Source organism: Sugiyamaella lignohabitans, chromosome B, assembly GCF_001640025.1.
Source record: "Sugiyamaella lignohabitans strain CBS 10342 chromosome B, complete sequence".
In the NCBI taxonomy this organism is placed as follows: domain Eukaryota; kingdom Fungi; phylum Ascomycota; class Dipodascomycetes; order Dipodascales; family Trichomonascaceae; genus Sugiyamaella; species Sugiyamaella lignohabitans.
In genome coordinates this window covers 3393189-3416558 of record NC_031674.1, presented here as the reverse complement: position 1 = coordinate 3416558, position 23370 = coordinate 3393189, and the positions used below count along the sequence as shown (strand labels likewise).

At 44.0% G+C, this 23370-nt stretch overlaps 5 protein-coding genes across 5 annotated transcripts; 1 reads left to right on the top strand and 4 right to left on the bottom strand.

Moving 5' to 3' along the window:
* Window positions 1–2915: 2915 nt before the first annotated feature.
* On the bottom strand, window positions 2916–4022 carry TUB4 (gamma-tubulin; the record flags this gene model as incomplete). Its single annotated transcript, XM_018880143.1, has 1 exon — window positions 2916–4022. One exon carries the CDS (start codon window positions 4020–4022, stop codon window positions 2916–2918), a length of 1107 nt encoding a protein of 368 aa, XP_018737991.1.
* Window positions 4023–6380: 2358 nt separating this feature from the next.
* Window positions 6381–7247, bottom strand: NIT3 (Nit3p; the record flags this gene model as incomplete). The annotated part of the gene is made up of 1 exon (XM_018880142.1): window positions 6381–7247. The coding sequence occupies one exon, from the start codon at window positions 7245–7247 to the stop codon at window positions 6381–6383; it is 867 nt and encodes a 288-aa protein (XP_018737990.1).
* Window positions 7248–7622: 375 nt separating this feature from the next.
* On the bottom strand, window positions 7623–8594 carry GRE3 (trifunctional aldehyde reductase/xylose reductase/glucose 1-dehydrogenase (NADP(+)); the record flags this gene model as incomplete). The annotated part of the gene is made up of 1 exon (XM_018880141.1): window positions 7623–8594. One exon carries the CDS (start codon window positions 8592–8594, stop codon window positions 7623–7625), a length of 972 nt encoding a protein of 323 aa, XP_018737989.1.
* A 6940-nt stretch (window positions 8595–15534) lies between these two features.
* CYR1 (adenylate cyclase) lies at window positions 15535–20376 on the top strand (the record flags this gene model as incomplete). Its single annotated transcript, XM_018880139.1, has 1 exon — window positions 15535–20376. The coding sequence occupies one exon, from the start codon at window positions 15535–15537 to the stop codon at window positions 20374–20376; it is 4842 nt and encodes a 1613-aa protein (XP_018737988.1).
* A 347-nt stretch (window positions 20377–20723) lies between these two features.
* Window positions 20724–21767, bottom strand: CKA2 (casein kinase 2 catalytic subunit CKA2; the record flags this gene model as incomplete). The annotated part of the gene is made up of 1 exon (XM_018880138.1): window positions 20724–21767. The coding sequence occupies one exon, from the start codon at window positions 21765–21767 to the stop codon at window positions 20724–20726; it is 1044 nt and encodes a 347-aa protein (XP_018737987.1).
* Between the last annotated feature and the right edge of the window lie 1603 nt (window positions 21768–23370).

Here is a 23370-nt window from a genome sequence, read left to right as displayed (position 1 = left end):
AGATTGAATTGCGAGTTTTTGACCGTTCAAATTTTTTTATTGCCTCTGACTACTATTTCGAGGTTCTAGCTGATTGATTGTTGTTTTTTCAATTGGCTTTTATTTTAAAGCTTGATTTTGTGCTGGAAGTGCCTTTTTTCCAGTAATTGCAGTACTAGTTGCCGATTAGATTCTTGTTTTCTTTTGTAGGAATCTGACTGGCAGTCTGGTGGATTTTTATTTGACCACCGTTTGAATTTGTGGTTCTATTATCATTCACAGCTTTATTTGACCTTGTCTTGGGTCATCTTTTCGGTTAAGCTCGTCAACATCACTTGTATTGTGTTGTTACTCAATTAATACTGGTTTATCATCGTAATCAGAAACAATGTTCTTCCACTTGACTTTTATCAGAACAAAGGTCATTGAATTGGTCATTGGCATCCAAATTGCTTTTGAGTCAGAGAAAGAAATTATTATCCCAGCAGATGACTCTCAGGAGGTCAACCATGATTCTCGCTCTCATTTCAAGGGCTTGAGAAGCTTTTTCAATTCTTTTAAGAATTCTAAGAAGTCTAGTACTTCTTCCACTTCTACTTCTCCCAGTCCTGCTACTATTTCCTCATCCAATGTGCCTGAGAACATCTCTATTCGTAACGCCTTGGAACTGGCTCCTAAGAACGAATCCCAAATCGAATTCAGCGATGCTTGGATCTCCAAATTGAAATCCCTTTCAGAAGGTGTAAGAGCCACCATTGAAGAACAGAAGACTTTTTTTTCCAAACTCAAGTACAAACTCCGATGGAACTCTCATCATAAATCTTTTGGTACTTCGATGACTTACTCTCTTGACGTCTTTAAGAAATTGTCTATCGATAACATCGACAATAACACTTTCGAGGCCTTCAACAAGACAGACTTCACTTTCATTAGAAAGATGTTTGGAGTGTCGGACCACGACTTCATGGAGGCTTGTAACAACTGGATGCGAACTGACGGACTGGACACCACTGGACTCTTCATCTCTCGTGATCACCAATTCCTCCTCCATCCTCTCACTGCTGACAGGGCTTTCGCACTAAACAATTATGCGAGAAAGTTTGGCAAGCATCTGAGAGACAAATGGTGCTACCGAACCACCCACCTTGCCGCATATATCGGACTCTACCGAGTTGGCGGCGAGTTTTTTGCCATTGAGTACACGAAGAAGGACGAGACTCAACATGAATACAAGTGTAACGTTCATATCGGCAACAACATGGTCAGATGGCTTGAAGGCTTCAATCGCCTTGGAAACCAACTTTGCGACACTTTCCCCACTACTGATGACAAAGACTTTGAAAACAGACTCTATCACGAAGTCATTGAAGATCTGAAGTTTCTGTCTGCAATCAAATCGGTTAACTATCGTATTGGTGCTGCCCTGTATCACGATAAACTTACTATCAAAGTTTATGATTGGTTGAGATACGACACTACCCCAACTAGAAAGAGAGAGAGAAGAAGAGCTCTTGGCAATAACGCCAGAAGACAATATCACACCTACAATGATGAACTTCGATTTCTTCTTTAATCAACAGTCATTCCTGTCACACCTTGTTCCTGATTCCTCATGTCATCACAACATTCCATCATGGTACAATTATCCGGATTCCAAATTATGTTCCCACATTCAACTCAATTATGGTTGGTCATCTTCATTTGAAACCACTTGGACCAGGCGCCCGGCGGCTGCCACTCCTCCATTTCGACTCTACCGTTTCACTTTATGGTACTTCTATTGTGCTGGCACCTCCTTGGCAGACACACAATAGGAATGGCTTCTTCGACTATCGGCTGCTTGCAGGTTTCTTTTTGACAGACGTATCTCGCGATCTTGCTTCGCTGAGGTCTGATTCCGAAAGATCTCTGGAACCAGATGATAGCAAGAGCCTGACCACCGCATTGGCACCCCGAGCCTTGCACTCCACTCGAAACGGTACTACCAACCACACTTGAGAACTGGGAACCACGGAAGACGGACACCACCACACTGAACATGACTGAGGAACTGAGAACAGGACCAGACCTGACCTAATTTTGTTTTTACTACTTTTGTATTTCTCTAATAGATTATTTCCAATTCCTGTGACACCATTCCTCAATATTAGCGAACCGAGATGGGCCTCCGGCAGCTGGGGCTCCGCCCCAGACCCCGTAGCTCCTACTTCGCAGGAGATTTCCAGGAACGTCTATGGAACGACTAGAGCGAAGCGACTGGAACCACGGGGTTTGGGGCAGAGTCCCCCGCCCCCGGAGGCACAGGGCGGGTTAACTGTTTTCGAGTAACCTTACTTATGGCACCAGTGGGCCCTAATGCCTTGAGAGGAGTCGGCTCTGGCCACGACTGAAATGTTATATTTCCAAACTTATCCTGGCCTGCCGCCGTTGGTTTGTAACTTAATGGGGTTCCTTCTATTGGTTCTATTTCTGGATGTCTATCACTATATAAAGTTATAATTGGACTAGCAATAGGGATTGCCTACCTGTGCTATACAAAAGCATAGATAAATATAAAAGTAGAAAATAAAAACCAATTGTAAAGCTAAACATGATATTAGTTCAAAGCCTATCACATACCAAGCAATAATTAGGCGAACAAGGGTTCATTTAGTTATCGGAGTCAATTTATCTGACCGAAGTACAATCTGCTGCCTGGCAGACTGATAGCACTATCTAGTTGGCCTCTCCATCGGTCTCTATCTCTCTACCTAGCAGATTTAATAGCATCTCTGATCTATTATTTTACTTTTTATTTTCGAATAAACGAAACAGAAGCACAAAGACGAGCTTACTGAGAAATGCTTTCACCGGAACAAATGTTCAGCTCGTTCGATATCCTGTCAGATCCAAGCAGCTTGGTTAATTAAGAGCGAATAAATAATATTACAGAATATCTAGTTTTCAAGAGGTTCCTCAGGAACCTCTTGCTCAAGATCTTTGTATTCTTTTATAACAGATCTGAGTATCTCGCGCGAATCGTCGAATTCTTCTAAACCATTTTCAAACATGGGCTGCTTTTTGTACTGTTCAATAAAAGCCTGTCGTCGAAGCAGACGGTCGAATTGGTCGAGAGATCTTTGGAAAAGTGAGGTGATAGAAGTGTGATTGGCCAGCATGAGACCAGATATTCTAGAGTTTGACAGTGTGGTCGTAGTATATGGAGATCTTCTAGCAAGAGAGATTTGAAGAGATGCAGGTGAAGACGGTAGGAAGTTGGCTAGATTCCGTTCTCGAATACGTAGCAGTGACTTGTGGATATCAGTAGGGTCGACTTCTCCTTGAATTATATTTAGCAGAGAAATATAGCAACTTGTTTTTGACTGGGCAGTGCTGACCATTCTGTTTTTGGGTTGTAGTAACCGTCTCATGATATCCAGAACAGTTGTTTTTCGCACCAGCTTGGCTTGGTCTACTGTATCATTTGTAAATGGTGTGTATGAAGTCATGAGGAAATGGGCTTTAGGGAAAGGAATCAGACTGGCCATGATACTAGCCAGATCATTGTGTAGATAGCCAGGATACCGTAATGTAGAGGTACTAGCAGACATGACGGTGGAAACTAATTGATTTGTTTGTGCAAATGTAGGAGACTGAACATTTAAGGTGTCAGCAGCAATTCTCGTCAATGCACCATTATCGATAACAATAACAGAATCAGCATGAAGCGCTAGCCGTTTCAGAGTTAGGATACTGTTGTATGGCTGGACGACTACATCCGATACCTGATTACTAGCAGGGAACACAGAATAAGTCTGAATCAACTTTTTAGGAAACCGATCATTTAATCGTTCAAGAAGAAAAGAACCCACACCAGAACCAGTACCACCAGCAATAGAATGCAGCAGCATGAATCCCTCCAAAGAATCACTACCATCAGCTTCTCGATCCAACATATCCATCAATTCTTCGGAAATCCGTTCTCCCGAGTGATAACCAGCACCCCAGTTATTACCGGCACCTCCTCCCTGAGGAGAAATGTATATATTTTCAGGATTATACATTTTGGCGTGGCTGCTGGTCATAATGTTATTGATTACTCGAGGCTCTAAATCAATTAAAATAGCCCGAGGGATATATCTTGTATCATCTGATTGATAGAAAAAAACATCTTTTCTGTCACCACCCGAGCCTTCAGTGGCAAATGGTTGTAGCGTGCCATCTTGAGAGATCCCATGTTCCAAGCACAGCTGTTGCCAGAACTGATCTCCGACCTGGTTACCACACTGACCAGCCTGGATTGTAATCAGCTCCCTACATAAGTTAGTGAGAACTCAAGCCACTTTTCAAGCAGTCGTGATATTCAGCTTCAGCCTCAAACAACTGGTCTGTTTTCTTCTATTATCAAGTTCGGAAATGAATTGCTTACCTTGGCATTGTGATGATGTCTTCTAATAGTGTTGATGATGCAGACGCGGTTCACGCTTCGCGTATATTATTTATTTATACGGCTTGAAGCACATTAAAAGATCACTACTGTGAAGCAGCATAGAGTAGCATGAAAAAGTGTCACGCCGCATGCATTACCCCTGACCACTACCCCTGAAAGATGGATAGCACTTATCAAATCTACGAATCTACGAATCTGCAAATCTGCAAATTCACGATTCCATACAAATCCATACGGATCTATGGCTTTATAAATGAGAGAACTGATAATGAACAGTTTCAATGCGTTTTGCAGTTTGAACTGAATTCTAGGTTTACCATTGTGATTCATTAAAGATAATAATATAAAAAGATGCTAGAGTTATATGAGTATAGAAGTACAAAAATAATTAAAAACGATCATCCCAGCGGCTCCAAAACTGAATTGGCCCTACCGACTCCACAGACTCACCCCGCAATCTCCTGCGAAGCAGGAGCCATGGGGTCTGGGGCGTAGCCCCAGCCGCCGGAGGCAATGCTGGCACCCCAAGTATCAGCAACACCTCCCCGAACCGCCACTCGTGTCCTGAGAATAATGTGACTGGCGGCCAAATAGACCTGCCAGCGGTATCATTGAACCCCTTGCAGACCGTCCCACAGTATTATCCCAACGAGGAATGTCGCCGTATTGCACGCCGGAATCGATGTCTTCAGGGTCTATTGTGCCAATTTCGACTTTAGTGAGAATCATGCTCGCGAGCCGGGTGAACGCCTCGTCTATATTCTGGCCGGTGAATGCTGATGTGTGTATTAATGGGATATTATTGTTTCGGGCACAAAAATCCAGGACTTCAGAGTCCCGTACTATAGTCGAGGGGTCAGAATCATCTAACAAATCGACCTTGTTGGCGAGTAATATTATGGATACATTAGGAGTAGTGAGAGCACGTATATCCTTCAAAAAAGCGTCGAGTTTCTCAAAAGAAGCCCGGTTCGTGACATCATAAACCAGCAACACGCCAGCAGAGCCTCTGTAGTACCCTCTTGTCAGCGACCGAAACCGCTCCTGTCCCGCCGTGTCCCAAAGTTGGAGCTTGAGGTTTCTTCTTGTCATTGGGTCCTGCCCTAATTTCACGATCTTCGACGAGAACTCTACTCCAATAGTCTGAGATGCCAAAACTCGCCCTGCCACTGTTAGCCACTCATTCTTGGGGGGAGACTGTACCTCCGGAGACTGGGGCTGTGCCCCAGAACCCACTGCTCCTCTTTCTACGCACAAGTTGCTACGTAAAGGAGTCCAGAAGCTCCGCGAAGCGGAGCACAACCAGGGTCTGGGGCGGAGCCCCAGCCGCCGGAGGCATGTCTTTCCCGTGAGCCGGATACTTACAGTCACCTTTGACGAACCTGTGGAGAATACAGGACTTGCCACAACCACTGGGACCCAGAAGAATGATTTTGGCGAGGTAGTCGTAGATAAAACTGTCGAGCTCCTGGCCCTGACCGGCAGTCAGAACCGAGTCCGACGACTTCGAGGACGCCGTTGAGGGCGCACGACGTCGCATGCTACCGATATCAGCCTGACGTGTTGCTGCAGTGAGCGCTTCCTAACGTTCGAACTCGCTACTGCTAATTACCTGGGGTAACTATCTTGTATATCTATCCTCTTAGATATAAATATATTTCGGTATCTCTGCATCCCAAACCACCTCCCTCCTGCTGGTCCTGCTGCTGCTGCATCTCCGCGTGATCTTTCTCCCGCGCGGGTCGATGTTAGGGTCCTCGACTCCTCACGCAGGGTCTCTCAGGATCCAGGAGCTGTCAGGTTTATTCTCTTTTTTATTTGCTATATTAACAGACTAGCAACACTGGGGTGACTGGTCTGCCTCCGGCGGCTGGGGCTCCGCCCCAGACCCTGGTTGTGCTCCGCTTCGCGGAGCAGCTGGGACTCTGATGGTAGTTAAGAGTCGAAATTTTTGGGGATTGCCAAGAGTGGTTTATTTGTCTGATACTTTGGCATGGGTAGAGACGTCTTCGTAGACGTCGAAACGGCGTTGGCTCGTCACGGGAATGCCAGAACGTGCAGAGTCGATTTTCTCAGGCTCCAAGGTGGCATAGATGATTTCTTCGCCTTCTTGAGCCTCTGAAACGGTTTCACCCCAGGGATCAATCACTTGTGAGTGTCCGTAGGCATGGTAGGATGAGGTCAGGTCTCGCGAAGGAGATGCTGTAATGACGTACACTTGGTTGTCAACTGCTCGGGCCCTGGCCAGCAGTTTCCAATGCAGAGGTCCTGTAGTGGTGTTAAATGCTCCTGGATATAGCAGGGCAAAGGCACCTTTGCGAGCAGCAATTGATGCCAGTTCGGGAAATCGAATGTCATAACAGATTCCAAGTCCCACAGTGCCGAATCCTTCGACATCAAATACAGTGGCTTTCGAGCCGCCAGTTAGAGTCTCGCTTTCAATAAACCGGATTTTTCCAGGAACATCGATGTCAAACAAATGAACTTTTCTGTGTTTGGCAATGATAGTGCCCTGGGTGTCGAACGACACATTGGTGTTGTATATCTTGCCGTCGGATCCAATCTCAGGAATTGACCCGCCAATCAGGAAAATATTCGACTTTTTTGCCAATTCCGACAGAAACTGGGTGGTTTCTCCCTCGGGGATCTTCTCAGCATATTTAGGAAATGCGCTCACAGCATATGGCGAGTTGAAACATTCTGGCAGCACCACCAACTTGGCGCCATTAGCCACGGCCTCCGATACCTTTGTTTTGACAGTGGCCAGGTTCGCGGCCTTGTCAGCACCAGCTGCAAACTGGATAAGGGCAATCTTCAAGCTTCTAGCCAGAGCAGACATCTCTTTTTAATTATAATTGACAACCAACAACCAACGCCGTCATCAAACGGTTCTGGTGCTGCTTATATACTCGGGAACCAAAATAGCCGCTCGGGCGCATGAGATAAGATAAGCCCGCAATGGTGCAAGGGCACACGATCCAGGGGGATGGGCCGTGCCTCCGGCGGCTGGGGCTCCGCCCCAGACCCTGGTTGTGCTCCGCTTCGCGGAGCTGCTGGAGCCCCACGCAACGACTCGAGCGAAGCGAGAGGAGCCACGGGGTCTGGGGCAGAGCCCCAGCCGCCGGAGGCATGTCCCACGGTAGTCGTGTATCAAATATTTTTATTTTTCGTTCTACATATCCACAATCATAACCTGTTAGTCCATTAAAACAGTTTAGAAGATAGGGGAAGGAGTGGGCCAGTCAGCAGGGTTGTTGAATCTGAGACCGATGTCGAGGGCAGAGATGGCAGAGATTTGCTCCTCGGTGAGGTTGAAGTCGGTGGAGTCGAGGTTTTGGACAAGACGACCTTGGTTGTTGGACTTGGGGATAACGGCGATGTTACGTTGAGTGACCCATCTGAGGATGACTTGGGCAGGAGTCTTCTTGGTCTCCTCAGCGATCTTCAAAACGGTGGGGTGCTCAAGGACCAAAGTGATAGACTTGGCCTTGGGGTGGTTGAGCTCAATGAAAGATTGAGGACCGAAGGTGGAGTAAGCAGTGATGGCAATACCCTCAGCTTGGACGTACTTGATGAGGTCGGGTTGGGTCAAGTAGGGGTGGTGCTCAATTTGGAGAACAGCAGGTCTGATCTTGGCATAGGTGAGCAAGTCACGGATAAGACCGGCGTTGAAGTTGGAGATACCAATGTTCTTGACGAGGCCAGCCTCGACACACTTCTCAAGGGCACCCCAGGTCTCAGAGATGGGAGTGTTTTGGAAGTAAGCAATGCTCTTCTCAATGTCATTGACATAGGTGGGGGGGTATCTGACAGCAGGGTCAACATACTTTTGAGCAATGGGGAAGTGGATCAAGAACAAGTCAAAGTATTCAAGACCCCAGTCGGCCAAAGATCTCTTGAGCATGGGCTCAACGTGCTCCTTAGCGTGGAAAGTGTTCCAGAGCTTGGAGGTGATGAAAATGTCCTCACGCTTGATGATTCCCTCCTTAATGGCACGGGCAACACCTTGACCACACTCCTTCTCGTTGGCGTAATCTTGAGCACCGTCAATAAGTCTGTAACCAGACTTGATGGCGTTGTAGATGGTGTCGGCACAAGTGTCCTTGCCAACCTTCCAGGCACCGAAACCAACAAGAGGCATCTTTTGGCCGGAGGGGTTAAGAGTAACAGTAGCAGAAGAAGTCATTATTGAACGTTTGAATAGAGTGCTAGTAGCAGTAATGGGGGATCGAAGTAGACGATTAATTTTGAAGGTTGATAAATAAATAAGATTATTATGAGGAAAGAAAGAAAGAAAGAAAAAAAGAAGAAGAGAAAAATAGGAATTGAGTGGGGGAGATGGGGTTTATTTATATTTGAAAAAATATTGTGGAGCTAGTGTGGGAACACACCCGTTCGTTGGCATGGGTATGGGATATTTAGCTCCCATGTGCAGAATATGCAATGAAATTTACCCTTTGAAGCGGAGTCCTCCCTCCTGACGGGCCTAACACATCCACCGATGGCTGCGTGTTTTAGCCTTTACTGATAGTCCATCCAGTCTGTGTTTCCCTCGGAGGCTGACTGAGTTACTAGGAAGACATGTCCAGCAAATACTACTAAAGTTATTCTCCCTTGACGGCATCAAATTAAGTTCGCCAACTGTTTTTTGTATCCGAAATTTGAAATGAAGTGTTTCGATTCACAATTAGAAAGAGTAGTCACCCCCTGATAGCACTTAATAAAATAGTAGACTTTTTTATTTATCAACGGGTTAGAATTATGGTTGTTGAGATGGAACTTTATTTGATCATTCTACCGGTTTGGAAGCTGTGGCTATTACAAGCTTTAGCTCCCCGAAACTGCCAGCCCCAAAAACTGCCACCCCCGCAACTGTCACTATCGCTATTATCCAGCGTTTGAGCCCACAGTAAACGTTACGTGTACTTCTGTTTCTTTTTTCCGCTAGAATTTTCCCCATGCATAAATGATTTCCCCCCACAAGCAAGTGAAATTTCCCCGAACAGCTGCAGTGAAAGCCTGTTTTAACCAATTTATCCGGTATGTGCATTACGCTTAGAGTATGGGGAAAATATCTGTTCGGTTGAATAAAAAAGAGGGGTTTCTATTGAGGAAATGATAGAAGGTGGTGTGTGGGTGTGTGTGGGTGCAGTAGGTTCTACTGGCTGGGGTAATATTTCCCCAGTGTGAATTTGCCCTGGGTCGATATCTGTACAGGTAAGTATATACAGTAGAACATGGAAGAATATTAGGTACTGGCCACGATGTATGGTAGTAGTTGTAGTAGTAACAGTAGTAGTAAGACGTTATGTTGCTCAGATGAAGATCCTCTTTACTAACAACCTACTAGGCGAGATCAGCTCTACTGTTCTATTTAGTTAGCTTTAAGTATATACCATTTAGTCTATTTGCCTTAGTTTACTTTACTTTCGACTAGAGCTGTATGTCGGATATCTTGAAATTTAGGTGGATAGTATTTAGTTAGATATTAGTCTGGGGGATTTGATCCAAGTGGGGTCGAGTGGGGTGAAGTGGGGCCGTATGTACATTAACACTATAGACTAATGTAGGAGAGATGCTACCCCCACTTAATAATCCCACGGCTCAACGGCACGTCGATACAAATAGGATATACTAATTGATTAGTGATTGATACACAATTTTTCCGACCATTGACGATCGTAGCGTTCCGAGTTTCCGTAACCACTGCTGTTAGACCCCAGCTGGGTCTGAAATGACACAACAACAATGCAATGATCCGTCCTGTCTCACTGAGGTGGAGCCTGGTTCCTGTTTATCTACATCATAGCGCACGCATTGATTGGCTATCACCTCGACAAACCTCCCAATCGGGCCAGTCCCAGCCGAATATTTCGAGCCATTGCATCTGCCATTGCACCTGATGTAAGCTCCGCTGCACCATGTTACCTTTCTAGCAATGTGTTGGAGCTGACTCGGATATGTCCCCAGATTTGCAGTGCGGGCGATGGCCCCCGCTGCTGTACAGTGTTTGAATGTCTCAGATCCACACCCACGCTCTGAAACAGAAACTCCGGTCGGAAGAAATGGCTATATCTGAGGAGCTCATGTGATGTCAGTGGGTAAATACAATAGACGCTCAAAATCATGTACCTGACATAACTGAGTAACAAAGTTACCGCCCGCCTCACCTCCAGAACTCAAAAAAGTAGTATGGCCCCGCTAGCCACAACGCCCCCGTTCCTTGCGGCTAATACTGGTTTTCCCCGGCGAAGTGGGGCAGAGCCGCTTCGTCGACCTACCCCACCTGCGACCCCTGAATTTTCCTAAAACCCTCGAACCCTAATCTATAACCCAAGGCACCCGGAATAACCTGGGGGACTCGGACTGCCTCCGGCGGCTGGGGCTCTGCCCCAGACCCCGTGGCTCCTGCTTCGCAGGAGATGGCTGGGACCGTCGACGGAACCGACTCGAGCGCAGCGAGAGGGGCCGCGGGGTTTAGGGCAGCTGTAGTAATGTCCCCTGAGAGCTTCCTACACAAGCCTCAAAAGTACAGCTCTCTCTTAGATATATATCTGCCCTTCCGTCCTATTTTCATTAATCCTTATAGAACTCTATTAAACACACTCTTAAGAATATATTGTTATACAGTCTACTATCCTGACTCCTATCTTTGGAGATCTGAATCCTCCCCGAAATACTACTTGAATTCGACCATCTGGAGATGTTAGTGCCGAAAGCTTAAAGGCGCTACTTTGTGTCCATTACCCGGAGACCAACGACAGGACGGAAACACTAGTTGGACGCCCATATTAGCCGGAGATATTACTCTGGATGTTCATCCTGGATAGTTTATTACATGAACCCATGACTTTTGTTTTGACTATTCCGACAGGTGTTCCTCCTGGTTTCCAAATTTTTGTTAACTATTAACGAGCATTGCATTTTTATGTACGCACGCTGGCAATTCATTTAAGTACACAAAAAATATTGCACATTGTGTACATGGAGTTTCATATACCCACATTGCTTGGCAGGACATTTCATAGCTTCAGCTAACCCTTGGCTTAACCTTGGGCTGAAATGTCTGTCTTATATTCAGTAGATGAACCTGACAATCGACTATCCCAAACCTTTTGCTGCTTTTGTCAGGAGTTCACTGGGAACCCCCAGTTAGAAGCGAGATGGTCCGGGGACTGCCTCCGGCGGCTGGGGCTCCGCCCCAGACCCTGGTTGCTCCTGCTTCGCAGGAGTTTTTTGATAGTCTGGACATTTTGTTGTATGGTACTGTAATTATTTCACATGATCTAAAAGGAAATTGGAGTGCAAAACTCGAAGTGAGGTTTAGAAATTCGTTGAAGAGCAATGGCATCTAAACTGGTGGGCATTTCACTGCTTAAATACTATACTATGCATTAGATGCCATTGGTCTGAAGCAATTGACATCATTGTGGACATTAGAACCCGGACATTTATTCCATGAGCCAAACCCAGGCCTCCTGTCGGTGAGTATGATCGTGCACCCTGTCGATCGCTACATAATTAGATAACCTAAATTGTGTCTAAGCTGTCGGAAGAGCTCTGTGACTCTAAAAATCGCAATCAGATATTCAGATACTTAGAAATTTACAAGTCATTACTATTTTGATTTTAAAATTAAGGTCTTGCGAATAGAGTAGTCTAACCATCGAAGGAATAATATCAGGTACAGTATGCTATTTAGTGAATCATGTACCGCAGAAGGGATGAGGGATGAGAAAGCAGTGCTACAGCGTACATAAGCGAGTGATTGGGATGTCAGAGTAGACTCGTGGAGTTGAGCATACTAAAAGCATTTATTTTTTTTTTATTTTATATTTGCTGTTCTTATACGGTTACTATATAAGTTAACATTGAGATAACTAGGAAGTGTTTACATAGGTGACTAAAATTGGACCAGTTACATAAAGCGACAGTGGGTTTACTATTGCTGTATCCGTTTTCAATTAGGACGAGCAGAATTTTTTCAAGTCTAAAATTTTCGATGCTGACATTTTCGGAAATGAAATGAGAACTGGAGAGTCATGGGTTGCGATCAGATCGAGGTCAGAGCGGTTTGAAGCACTGATGCGATTATAGGTCGCATGGCCAATTGACCCGACCAACTGGCGGATACCAGATTACAAGACAGGAACAGAGACTTGGCATATGACACCAACAACACCAACAAACAAAAAAACTCGATGAGTTTGGTGGTGCAAATCGAAAAATCACCGAGGTCGAATCGTGAGAATGATAACCGGCGAGGTTCGGCGATTGTCCTGATAACCTCAGATACCTCGTCATCGGCGTGGATTGAAGTGGGATATTCCCGGTTTAGGACCGACTATACGCAGGGAAGTAGCCCCACTTGATGCTAAACGCAAGTTTTCACATGTCCATCACCCACCGCTTTACCCACCTACCCCCATGTTTTCCCTTCTATCCCCGATCAAGTAATGCCTCATGTCCGTGTCCGTGCACAACCAAGCCCGCTCACACGCACCAGGTCCCTGGATAGTCTGAACAAAATCTGTAGCCCCAACCCTAGTCCCTAAGTTCTGTGTAGAGTCTGCACAATCAGACTGAGTGCAGAAGTGGCTTGCAATTGATTGTTTGAACTTTAAAACATTAAACAAACTTTTGCACCTGGTCATAGAGCGACTGTAAAGAACTGAACCGAAAGCAGCTGCTGTTGTTGTAAATACCAAATTTCACACCCCAGCAGTGCAATTGTTTAAAAGTGGTCGTTAAACGGGAAATAGACTCCATACAATTCCTCTGTATATCGGCTTAATTCGAATGGAACAAAGTCTCTGGTAGAACAGTTTTGTAAGTGTTTTGAAAATAAAACCACTGGGGTTTAAAATAGACTTTTTTTACTCAAATGTGCGTTTGCATGGCGAATATGGAACAAAACAAAAATCCAAACCAAAACAGAACAAAACAACGTCTACAAACACCACCAGTACCAACTGCTATCTACAAAAGTCGGAGTTTGGTCTGACCAGTTCGTATACAACGCCTTGCTAGCACAACAGTTGAACAATTGTTTATTAAAGAGCACAAATTAACTAATAAGTTAACAGAAATTGGAAAATTACATTGTTACCCTAATTTACCGAATTTATAGCGACACTGAACAAAGTGCGTGATAAACCCAACAGAGGGTATAGCGTGAGCTATAAGGGTAACGGCTCGTTGAACCAATTGACAAAAACGCCAGTCTGGCGACCGACTGTCTGACCGATCCTTATCAACTGTACCAACAAGTTCAAACAGACTTCTGTTCTTTTTGACATTGGCTGTAGTGATAGGTTGTGTTGCAATTGTATTTGTTAATTTAATTCGCACGGCAGCGGGACATTGGTACTTTGAGATTGGATAGACTGAATTGTTGAACAATCAACCACACAAAACAAAACAAAATAAGAAACGAATAAATCAGATAAAAAGATGGATTCTGAACCAGCTACTGACTCTCAATATGCCAAAGGCGACCCCAATGTTGGCAATAGCGAGCTCAGTCCGACTCGTACAAACATAGGCTCGTCCAGCAGCAGCAAACCCAAGAAACACCGGCATCGATATCTATTGTCCCACAAGCCACGGAAAGAGTCTGTTGACCTGGACGATACCAATTCCGTCAGATCATCCCGTGACGACTCGTCAATTCTGGACCAGACTATTTACGATAATGATGACCCAAAATCCAGCGTTCGTGAGAGTAGATCTACTTTTATGCTTCGTCCTTCTCGTTCAGGCCACATTTTAGAGCCATTCAAAACGTCAAAAGCTATACAGCAGTAAGTATTACTACACACTTAACCGACAATGGTCTGTTAGGACCGTTAGATATGTGAGATGCGATGTGCTAACAAAATACTAGGCCTGAGTTTCATACTCCGTTTGTGAAACAGACCTCTGATGCGAATTCAAGCAATGATCAAAACTGGCAGATAAATAGGTCAAGTACCGAGCCCGAGTTAAATGGAACGGATGATGATCTCGAACCTAGAGGGTCTCCAAGGTTATTAAGCACACCAGGCAATCAAACACCCAGCGAGAAAAAGAGGACTTTTTCAGCAATTCCCAGACTGAGAAACGCTCTTTCTCATGTGCATCTGCATTCAGGGAGCAGGCCGTCATTAGTCGAGCCCAGCTCTCAATCACAGTCGACTCAGTCTAGTCCGAGATTAACAGCAATGCAGCCTGGTATGGTTCCCTCTTCGGCATCCATTGCAGGATCCAATCGTTTCGGTGATGATAGCTTGTATGTGGTAAGAACCTCATCATATGGTAGCAACAGCTCCCCTCAGCCAATGAATCCACATCTTGAACCATTGCAACAGGCAGACTCGAGGCGACCAAGCTACGCATCTGTAAATACTCGATCTTCTACTGGATCAAGATTGTCAATACCAGGTGATGGGAAGCGGCAAGAATCCGATAAAGCTGGTTCTGTGACTCAATCACTGGCACCTTCATTAGCTCCGCTTGATTTTGAGACCACTGACCTGTCAACTGACGGCTCACTATCAGGTAATTATAACAATGCGAATGGAGACAACGAACACAAACCACTACCTGTGACCTTTCCAGACCCGGTAAGTAATATCCCTATCAACAGCAGAGAGAATAAGATGCGGTAGAACTGATACTAACAATTCCAGGAACAAGTATTCGATACCAAATCGTATATTGATTCACAAGTAGATTTGAATGATCCAGGAAGCGAACCAGGAAGTCGATCAGGATCGATTGCCTCTGCATCGTCGGATACTCAGAAATCACAATCCAAAAAGCATAGAAAAACATTCCTTGGAAAACTAATTTATTCACGACGTGATGGAGATGGTGAAAAACAAGAAAAACCTCCTAAACAATCAAAATCTAAAAATGGCGACCAACCATCGTCACTACTAAGAACACGGTATTCTACTTCAACATTACCAAGTCTTGCTACTGCTCACGATAGGTCTTCAAAGGGTGATATCTTCCATGGCAAGGGCCCATTTAGAAGCTCACGGCCTCGCGAAGCTTCTTCGCATAGTCTTGGATTCGGTTTTCATAAAAGTACTGGCAATAACTTAGTGCCATTATCACCAAACTCAAAACGTCCCTCCAAAATGGGCACTTTCTCGCATCGCTCATCGAGAGAACAGTCTTTGGATTTGACTGATTATCACGACGATCAAAGCAAGTTGACGTTTGACCTTGACACCGATCTGGGTGAAATGACTGGAATCATTAAAGACACACTAGCTGGCGAAGGTGAAACCACTGAAAGGGCCGTGGAAGAAACCCAGTGGGCTGCTCCTGAGAGTTGGGCTGTATCTAAGGAGACACCCTTGACAGAAGATGCCTTGTGGGCTAATGGAGATGCTATTGCTTCGGCGCCTAAGAAGACCAATTTCTTTTTGCGTGTGTTTAGAGAAGATGGCACTTTTGGTACAGTATCATGCCCTCTATATGCAACTGTCTCCGAGTTAATCCAGATGTTGGGTAGGAAATTTTTCCTTCCCTCTGTGGCAGGATACAAATTGTCAGTCAGGTCTGGCGGTTTGACACGACTTTTACAGCCCAATGAACGACCGGTCTTATTACAGAAAATATTGCTAGAGTTTATGGGCTACACGGAGAGAGATCGCATTGCGGAACTTGGTAGGGAGGATCTGAGTTATTTATGTCGATTTGAGTTTTCCAAGACTCCATTCAAGCAGTTTGGTAAGGATGATCGTGTATATGCAAGAGACGTCACGACCGTGGCCTTGAGAGATATGCATCTCCAAACTATTCCAATAGTTATCTTTCAAAAGGCTTCGGAAATCGAGTCATTAGATGTAAGTGAGAATCCCTCGATTATTTTGCCGTTGGATTTCATCCAGGCATGCGCAAGACTTAAGGAGCTCAAATTCATCAGCAACCACTGTTTACAATTCCCTGCTAATATCTTGAAAACTGCTGCCCTGACACATCTGGACTTGTCTAATAATCTCCTCATTACTTTGGACAATATTGACTTTGGACAGCTGCAACACCTACAATCATTAAATCTTCAAGGTAATCGCTTGACTAATCTCCCTGATAATATTAGCAAACTTGAACAACTCAAAGTGCTCAACATGTCGTCAAATAATTTGACTCATGTCAATCCAGCCTTGTGTCGAATCGAGTCTCTAATTGAGTTGGACTTTTCGTTTAATCGTATCGAAGAGCTTCCCGATGAAATCGGCCAATTGAAGCAACTGGAAAAGCTCGGCATGACGAATAACTATTTGTCCAAAGAGTTGCCAAAAACATTCAATAACCTGGTCTCATTAGTGGATCTGGATGTTCGTTATAATAAACTTCAGAATATCGACATTCTTAGCGAGTTGCCTCGTCTGTCTATGCTCTATGTTTCCAAGAATTCAGTTCATACATTCCAGCATTCATTCCACCGACTGAGCATGTTTTACTTCGATAGGAATCCAATTACTAAGATCTTTTTCAAAGAGCCATTGCATAGTTTGACGGTGTTAAACCTACGGAAGGCTAAACTTACTGTCCTCAGTGACGACTTTCTGAAGATGATTCCTATGATTGAACGGTTGGTTCTGGATGGCAACCATTTGGTTACTCTTCCACCAGGAATCGGCTCTTTGAAAAAGCTACTGTATCTGAGTATAGTGGCTAATGAGTTGTCGAGTCTTCCACCAGAAATTGGCAACCTGAAAGAGCTCCGAACGTTGGATCTTCATAGTAACAACTTGAAGAGTTTACCAGAAGAACTCTGGAATTTGTCTTCATTGATGGTGTTGAATATTTCATCCAACTTGCTAGACTCATTCCCAAAGCCCAACTTCCATATTGGAAGTATTGGTAGTGCCGACTCTATGGCTCCTCTGTATAAATCACTCACTGCGTCAGTGGCCAATCGCGAAGAATTCAGTGATTCCTATGAGTTGCGCACTGTGGATGATCGAAGACCTTCTGTAATGTCGGTTCAATCTATTCCGTCTCCAAAAGACGGTAGTTCTAGAAGAATCTCCATCTACCCTCCTTTACAGCCTATTCCTTCATACGACGAGAGTGATTCAACCACCACTAATGACGTTTCGGCTTCTCCCAGAGGTAGACCATGTTTGTCACACAGTTTATCGATTCTGCGTGCTGCTGACAATCGTTTCAATGATGACTGTTATCAAGAGTTGTCATTGCTCAGTGAATTGCAGGTTTTGAATCTGTCTTACAACGAACTTGTTGATATTCCATATGGAGCTCTAGGAAGGTTGACACGACTGAGAGAACTTTACTTATCTGGTAACAACCTTAGCAGTTTGCCAGCAGACGACTTTCAAAATACAAAGACGTTACGAGTTTTCTATGTTAACTCCAATAAGCTCCACTCGTTACCCGCAGAAGTGGGTAAGATCTCTCATTTGCAAGTCTTCGATGTCGGTTCTAATAATCTTAGATATAATATCAACAATTGGCCTTATGATTGGAATTGGAACTGGAATCGGGAGCTGAAGTATCTTAACTTTTCAGGAAATCGTCGTTTGGAGATCAAAAATATGCATGGAGCCACTTCACACTCTCGAGGAGAAGATAACCAAAGGAACTTGAGTGACTTTACCGTCCTGACTAATTTGCGAGTTTTGGGACTTATGGACGTGACACTGATGACACCGTCTGTACCTGATCAGACTGAAAACTGCCGTGTCCGTACATATGGTTCCGATATATTGTCAATGAGTTATGGTATGGCCGACTCTCTAGGAGCTCATGATAATCTATCAACGATGGATTTGGTCATCGAAAGGTTCAGAGGTAATGAGAAGGAAGCTATCATTGGTCTCTTTGACGGTAGAAATAAGAACCGTGAGGGAGGAAACAAGGTTAGTAAACTTATCCAAGAAACTTTTGGAAATATCTTTGATGATGAGCTGTCTAAGCTCCGCGAAGGAGAAAGTGTTTCAGATGCTTTGCGTAGAGCATTCTTGTCAACTAATAAGGAGATCGGTAATACTACTATGCTACCATCAGAAGAGATTGCTCGTACATTTATAGCCCACAGAAGTTCAACTGCTGCTAATCTTGATCCCGATGACCGATCTACTGGATCATGTGCCACTATTGTCTACATCAACGACAATCGTATGTTTGTTGCAAACGTAGGAGACACTATGGCATTATTGTCAAAGGGTAATGGAGATTATACAGTTCTTACCACTCGCCACGATCCTACATCCAAGGAAGAGCTAGAAAGAATAAGAGAAGGAGCTGGTATTGTATCTAGTGATGGACGGTTGGATAATGTCCTTGATGTGTCACGAGCAATTGGATTCTACAATCTCATCCCGCATATTCACGCAGCTCCATCTATTGCTGAGTATGATCTTACTGATGCGGACGACTTCTTGATTCTCGCTAGTAAGCAACTTTGGGAATATGTGACATACGAAATGGCAGTTGATTTGGCGAGAACCGAAATCGACGATCCTATGTTGGCTGCACAGAAACTACGTGACTTTGCCATTGCCTATGGTTGTAACGACAAGATTATGGTGATGGTTATTGCAGTTGGTGGATTCCGTAGAAAGGCCAAGTACAAGGGCTCAACAGGAGGTAACATAAATCATCTCGGCTCTTTAGCTGGTGCCGAAGAAGAATTGTTCCCTTCGTTGAAGAAACGACGTGACAAGTCATTGTTACCGGAAGATTCGTCCTTGGCTAGACTTGGTGGTGAAGTAGAGCCTCCAGTGGGTGATGTTGCAATGGTATTCACTGATATCAAGAACTCCACACTTTTATGGGAAACATACCCTGTTGCAATGAGATCAGCCATCAAAACTCATAATGCTATAATGAGAAGAAATATTCGTATTATGGGTGGATACGAAGTTAAGACTGAAGGTGATGCGTTTATAGTTTCGTTCCCTACGCCTACTTCAGCTCTTCTATGGTGTTTCAGTGTACAATCGCAATTACTAGTGGCAGATTGGCCTGCAGAGATAGTGGAGTCTAAAGAAGGAGGACCAGTGACTGATTCCAACGATGTACTTATCTTCCGTGGTCTGTCAGTAAGAATGGGTATCCACTGGGGTAGACCAGTATGTGAGACAGATGTCATTACTAAGAGAATGGACTATTTTGGCCCCATGGTGAACCGAACAGCTCGTATTAGTGCTGTTGCCGATGGTGGTCAAATTACTCTTTCTTCAGACTTCCTATCTGAAATTAAACGTCTGGATAAGGCACACAAGCGTGTTCTTGAAGGAACAAGTTTGCCGGAAGCATATGGAGATGAGGCTTTAGGCGAATCAATGGATCGTAACATGAAAATGCTGCATCAATTAGGATACATCGTGCAAGATCTTGGAGAAATGAAATTAAAGGGTCTAGAAAATCCTGAATCTATCTCAGTCATATACCCTAAGAGTCTTCGAGGCCGTCTTGAGCATCATGAACAAAACCGTACTCCAGAGCAAATCAAGCAACAGACGACTAGTTTTGGCGGTGTAATGGGTGGTGACGGGAAGCCGGATATGAGACAACCCAAGAGACCATCACATCCTTTAGGACACGGTGCAGTGCGTGCTGGAGGGCTCACAATGGACCTCCTACAGCGATTGCGGTCAGTTTCCAATAGATTGGAAAAAGTATGCTCGCAGCTCAACATGCCTGCTATTGACATGACTGCATTTTCCGATTATGACAGGAAGACTAATGCCAATGTCATGGCCGTGGTACCTAATACTGATTATGATTACATTCTGTTTTTCGAGCAGCTCGTAACAAGAATCGAAAACGCTCTGTCGACATTATATATCCGTGCTGCATCAAACAACATACGACATCACTATGCTTCGGAAGGACCAACTGATACTTTGTCGGAGTTGGCAGATATCCTGAAGAAGATGTCGATTCTTGTTGTGGAAAATCGAATCAAACTAGACAGTCCAAACCCGACCTCATCTGGTTAGCTATTTAACTATATAAATTTATTTATTTTCATGACAATTCGTTCTATTATTTTAGGCGCCCGCCCCGCACCTGTGTTTTGATAGGCACTGCTCCTAAGCATACACGATGTTTCTTGTTTCCCTCATATAAGGCAGGCTCTTGGTCACAAGAGAAGTCACCAAGATTTTTTAAAACCATTTGTTGGAACGCCAAATTATTAGATACGTAAGATAAACAAATACAAAAACAACTACAAACAGGAAAAATTAATGCAAACAAACAAAATCAGAACCAAGACAGGACACTTGCTAATAGAGATAAATAAATACAATATTATCTTTTTTCATACTCGTTGTATACCATCTCATTACTTATTTCCTGCCACCACTGATCCACCAGAAGCAGCAGCTGCTGCAGCGGCAGCAGCACGAACAGGTTCAAAGTATGCGTGTGCCATAGCCTCTTTAGCAGTTAATCGATCCTGGTGGTCGTAACGAAGCAGTTTATCGACGAAGTCAATAGCCTCTTCAGATACCAGATGCGAGTTTTCAGAGTTGACAAATCGGGACCATGGCCTCCTGGGATAGGAGCCAAGGATCTTATCATATTGACTGTCAAGGGTCAGGTGATATTTATAAAGGTATTGATAAAGTTCATCAGTACCAAGGACCTTTGCAATCTTCACCAATTGGTCCGAGTTGGAGCTGCCATGGAAAAAAGGATCTTTCTTGAAAATCATAGATGCAAACATAGCACCAAGAGACCACATATCAAGTGAATAGTCGTACATCTGCAAATCGACAAGAAGCTCAGGACCCTTGAAGCATCGCGAGGCTACACGCACATTATATTCAGTACCAGGGTGGTAGAACTCGGCAAGACCCCAGTCAATAAGTCTTAGCTGTCTCTTCTCATGATCAATCATGACATTGTGAGGCTTGACATCTCTATGCATGATTCCTTTTGAGTGAGAGTAATCAAGAGCCTTTAGCAGTTCAAAAATGTAGTAACGAATATCAAAGTCGGTAAGTTTGGGATACAAGATACGGAAATCCGTATTGTTGACATATTCAAAAATCAACGAGGGGGTTTTGGACAATGGATCACGCACAACATCTAGCAACATGACAATGTTTTCGCCGCCAGCCAGGTTCTGAAGAATCTTGATTTCTCTCTTGATCTTCTTCTTTTTGACAGGCTTGAGTACCTTGATAACACACTTTCCATTATTAGCAAGATTGATACCTTCAAAGGCTTCTGAGTACTTTCCACGACCGATTTTACGAACAATTTCATAATTTTGTAAGGTGCCCCAAAGGATCGATACATTATCATAATCCCAGTATGAGTTTGGCATTCGCTGGTTATAATCTGCGTAAACGCGAGAAACTGATGGCTTAGCTTTCGACATTTTTACTTATTGATGATTTCCACTTCTTTTATCTTCGTCTTGAATCTTTTCTTTGTTGCAAAAAAACGAATGAGCTTACCTCTCGCTCTCTTCCTGTACTTGTATAACACTCTATCTCGATAATATCGATTTTTGATTCTTTTGTCTAAACAAATAAATGGTAAGTTTCCAAAGAATCCACGACCTGTATTCCCTTCCCGTCCAGTTTACCAAACCTAGTCTCAACAGTCGGGTCTTTCTATGTCTACTGAACCCACTGCCCTTCTGATCAGGTATTGTAGCAGAGTAATGCAAAAAACCCAAATTCCTCATAAAATGAGTCGCCGCCAGATAGCGCCGCATATGCAGCACCTAGTCCGAACCGGCGCGCCAGTCTATAGATCAGTTAATGACCAACTGAGAAGTTGCAATTCCTATTTTTAATTGAGGAATTCCAGTGACTTCTAATTCAAACTGGGGACCCCTGAAGGTGATATTAAAAATTAAGTTTACTTTTTTATGAGAGTAAGTGAACGAAGTCTGTTCTTTTGGACTCTTATCATTTCCGCTAAAAAGTAGATCGGCGTACATCTTGCCATATTTGCTTCCAAACGCGTATAACAAATATATTTCATTATTTATATTTGATTTGTGATCCATCGAATTTGAAACATAAACACAGAATATTTTGTCCAGAGCGTTAATCGTCAATTGACTAGTCATTAGAGAATGTTGACAATTTTATCTGATTTGTATTAAGAAGTCACAATACAGAGATACATTTGAACCTATGTCGTAATCGTGATAATGACAGCGATAACCGCGAGTGCACCTATGGCACAGATGGAAATGGGTCCAGTAACAGGAGCCACACCTGGGCCCTGTTCAACTGACAATGCTGGACAGAGTAAGGGCTCTGTATCCTCTAGCTTGTTAAAACCAGGTCTAGTTCAAAGTACTCCTCATGTCAAGGTTTGGAATGGAAACATAGAACACAAAGCGACACTTCAATGCCCTTTGATCAAGACAGATCACACGATCTTAGATCAGATTGAACTCTGGACTAGTCATAGACATATGTTATCAAAATCTGGATCAAAAATTAAGCATCTCAGTAGTGTTGGGTACATTGATCCGTCCAAGCTTCCCCTTTGGCTCGTTTCAGGCGGTATTCTACGCGTCTTCTCGGAATCAGAAGTCACAAAACAATTCTTCCAAGCACTGGTCAATTGTTCCTCGCTTTTTCCCGTAGATGGAGCTGTAATGGGTAATCTGGGTTTACTAACAGAGCTGGTGATTCATGACGACAGTCGTCATTCTACAGGACCATCATTACAACATACATCGTCAGCTTCTTTGGCAGCCTCGTCAATTAAATCCAAAAAAACATCTATAACATCATCATCGTCATCTTCATCATCATCAAGCTCTTCACGCGGGTTACCGCAATATTTATTATTTTTTATAGAATGGGTCCCTACTCAAACGGCGGAGCAGGGACTCTCTTCATCTTCACCACCTGATGCATCTTTAAATCCCATACATTATCAGCCGATAGTATGTGCTTCACCAATCTCAGTCGACTCAAGCTACACTCCAGCGAATATCACAAGGGTAAAGCGAG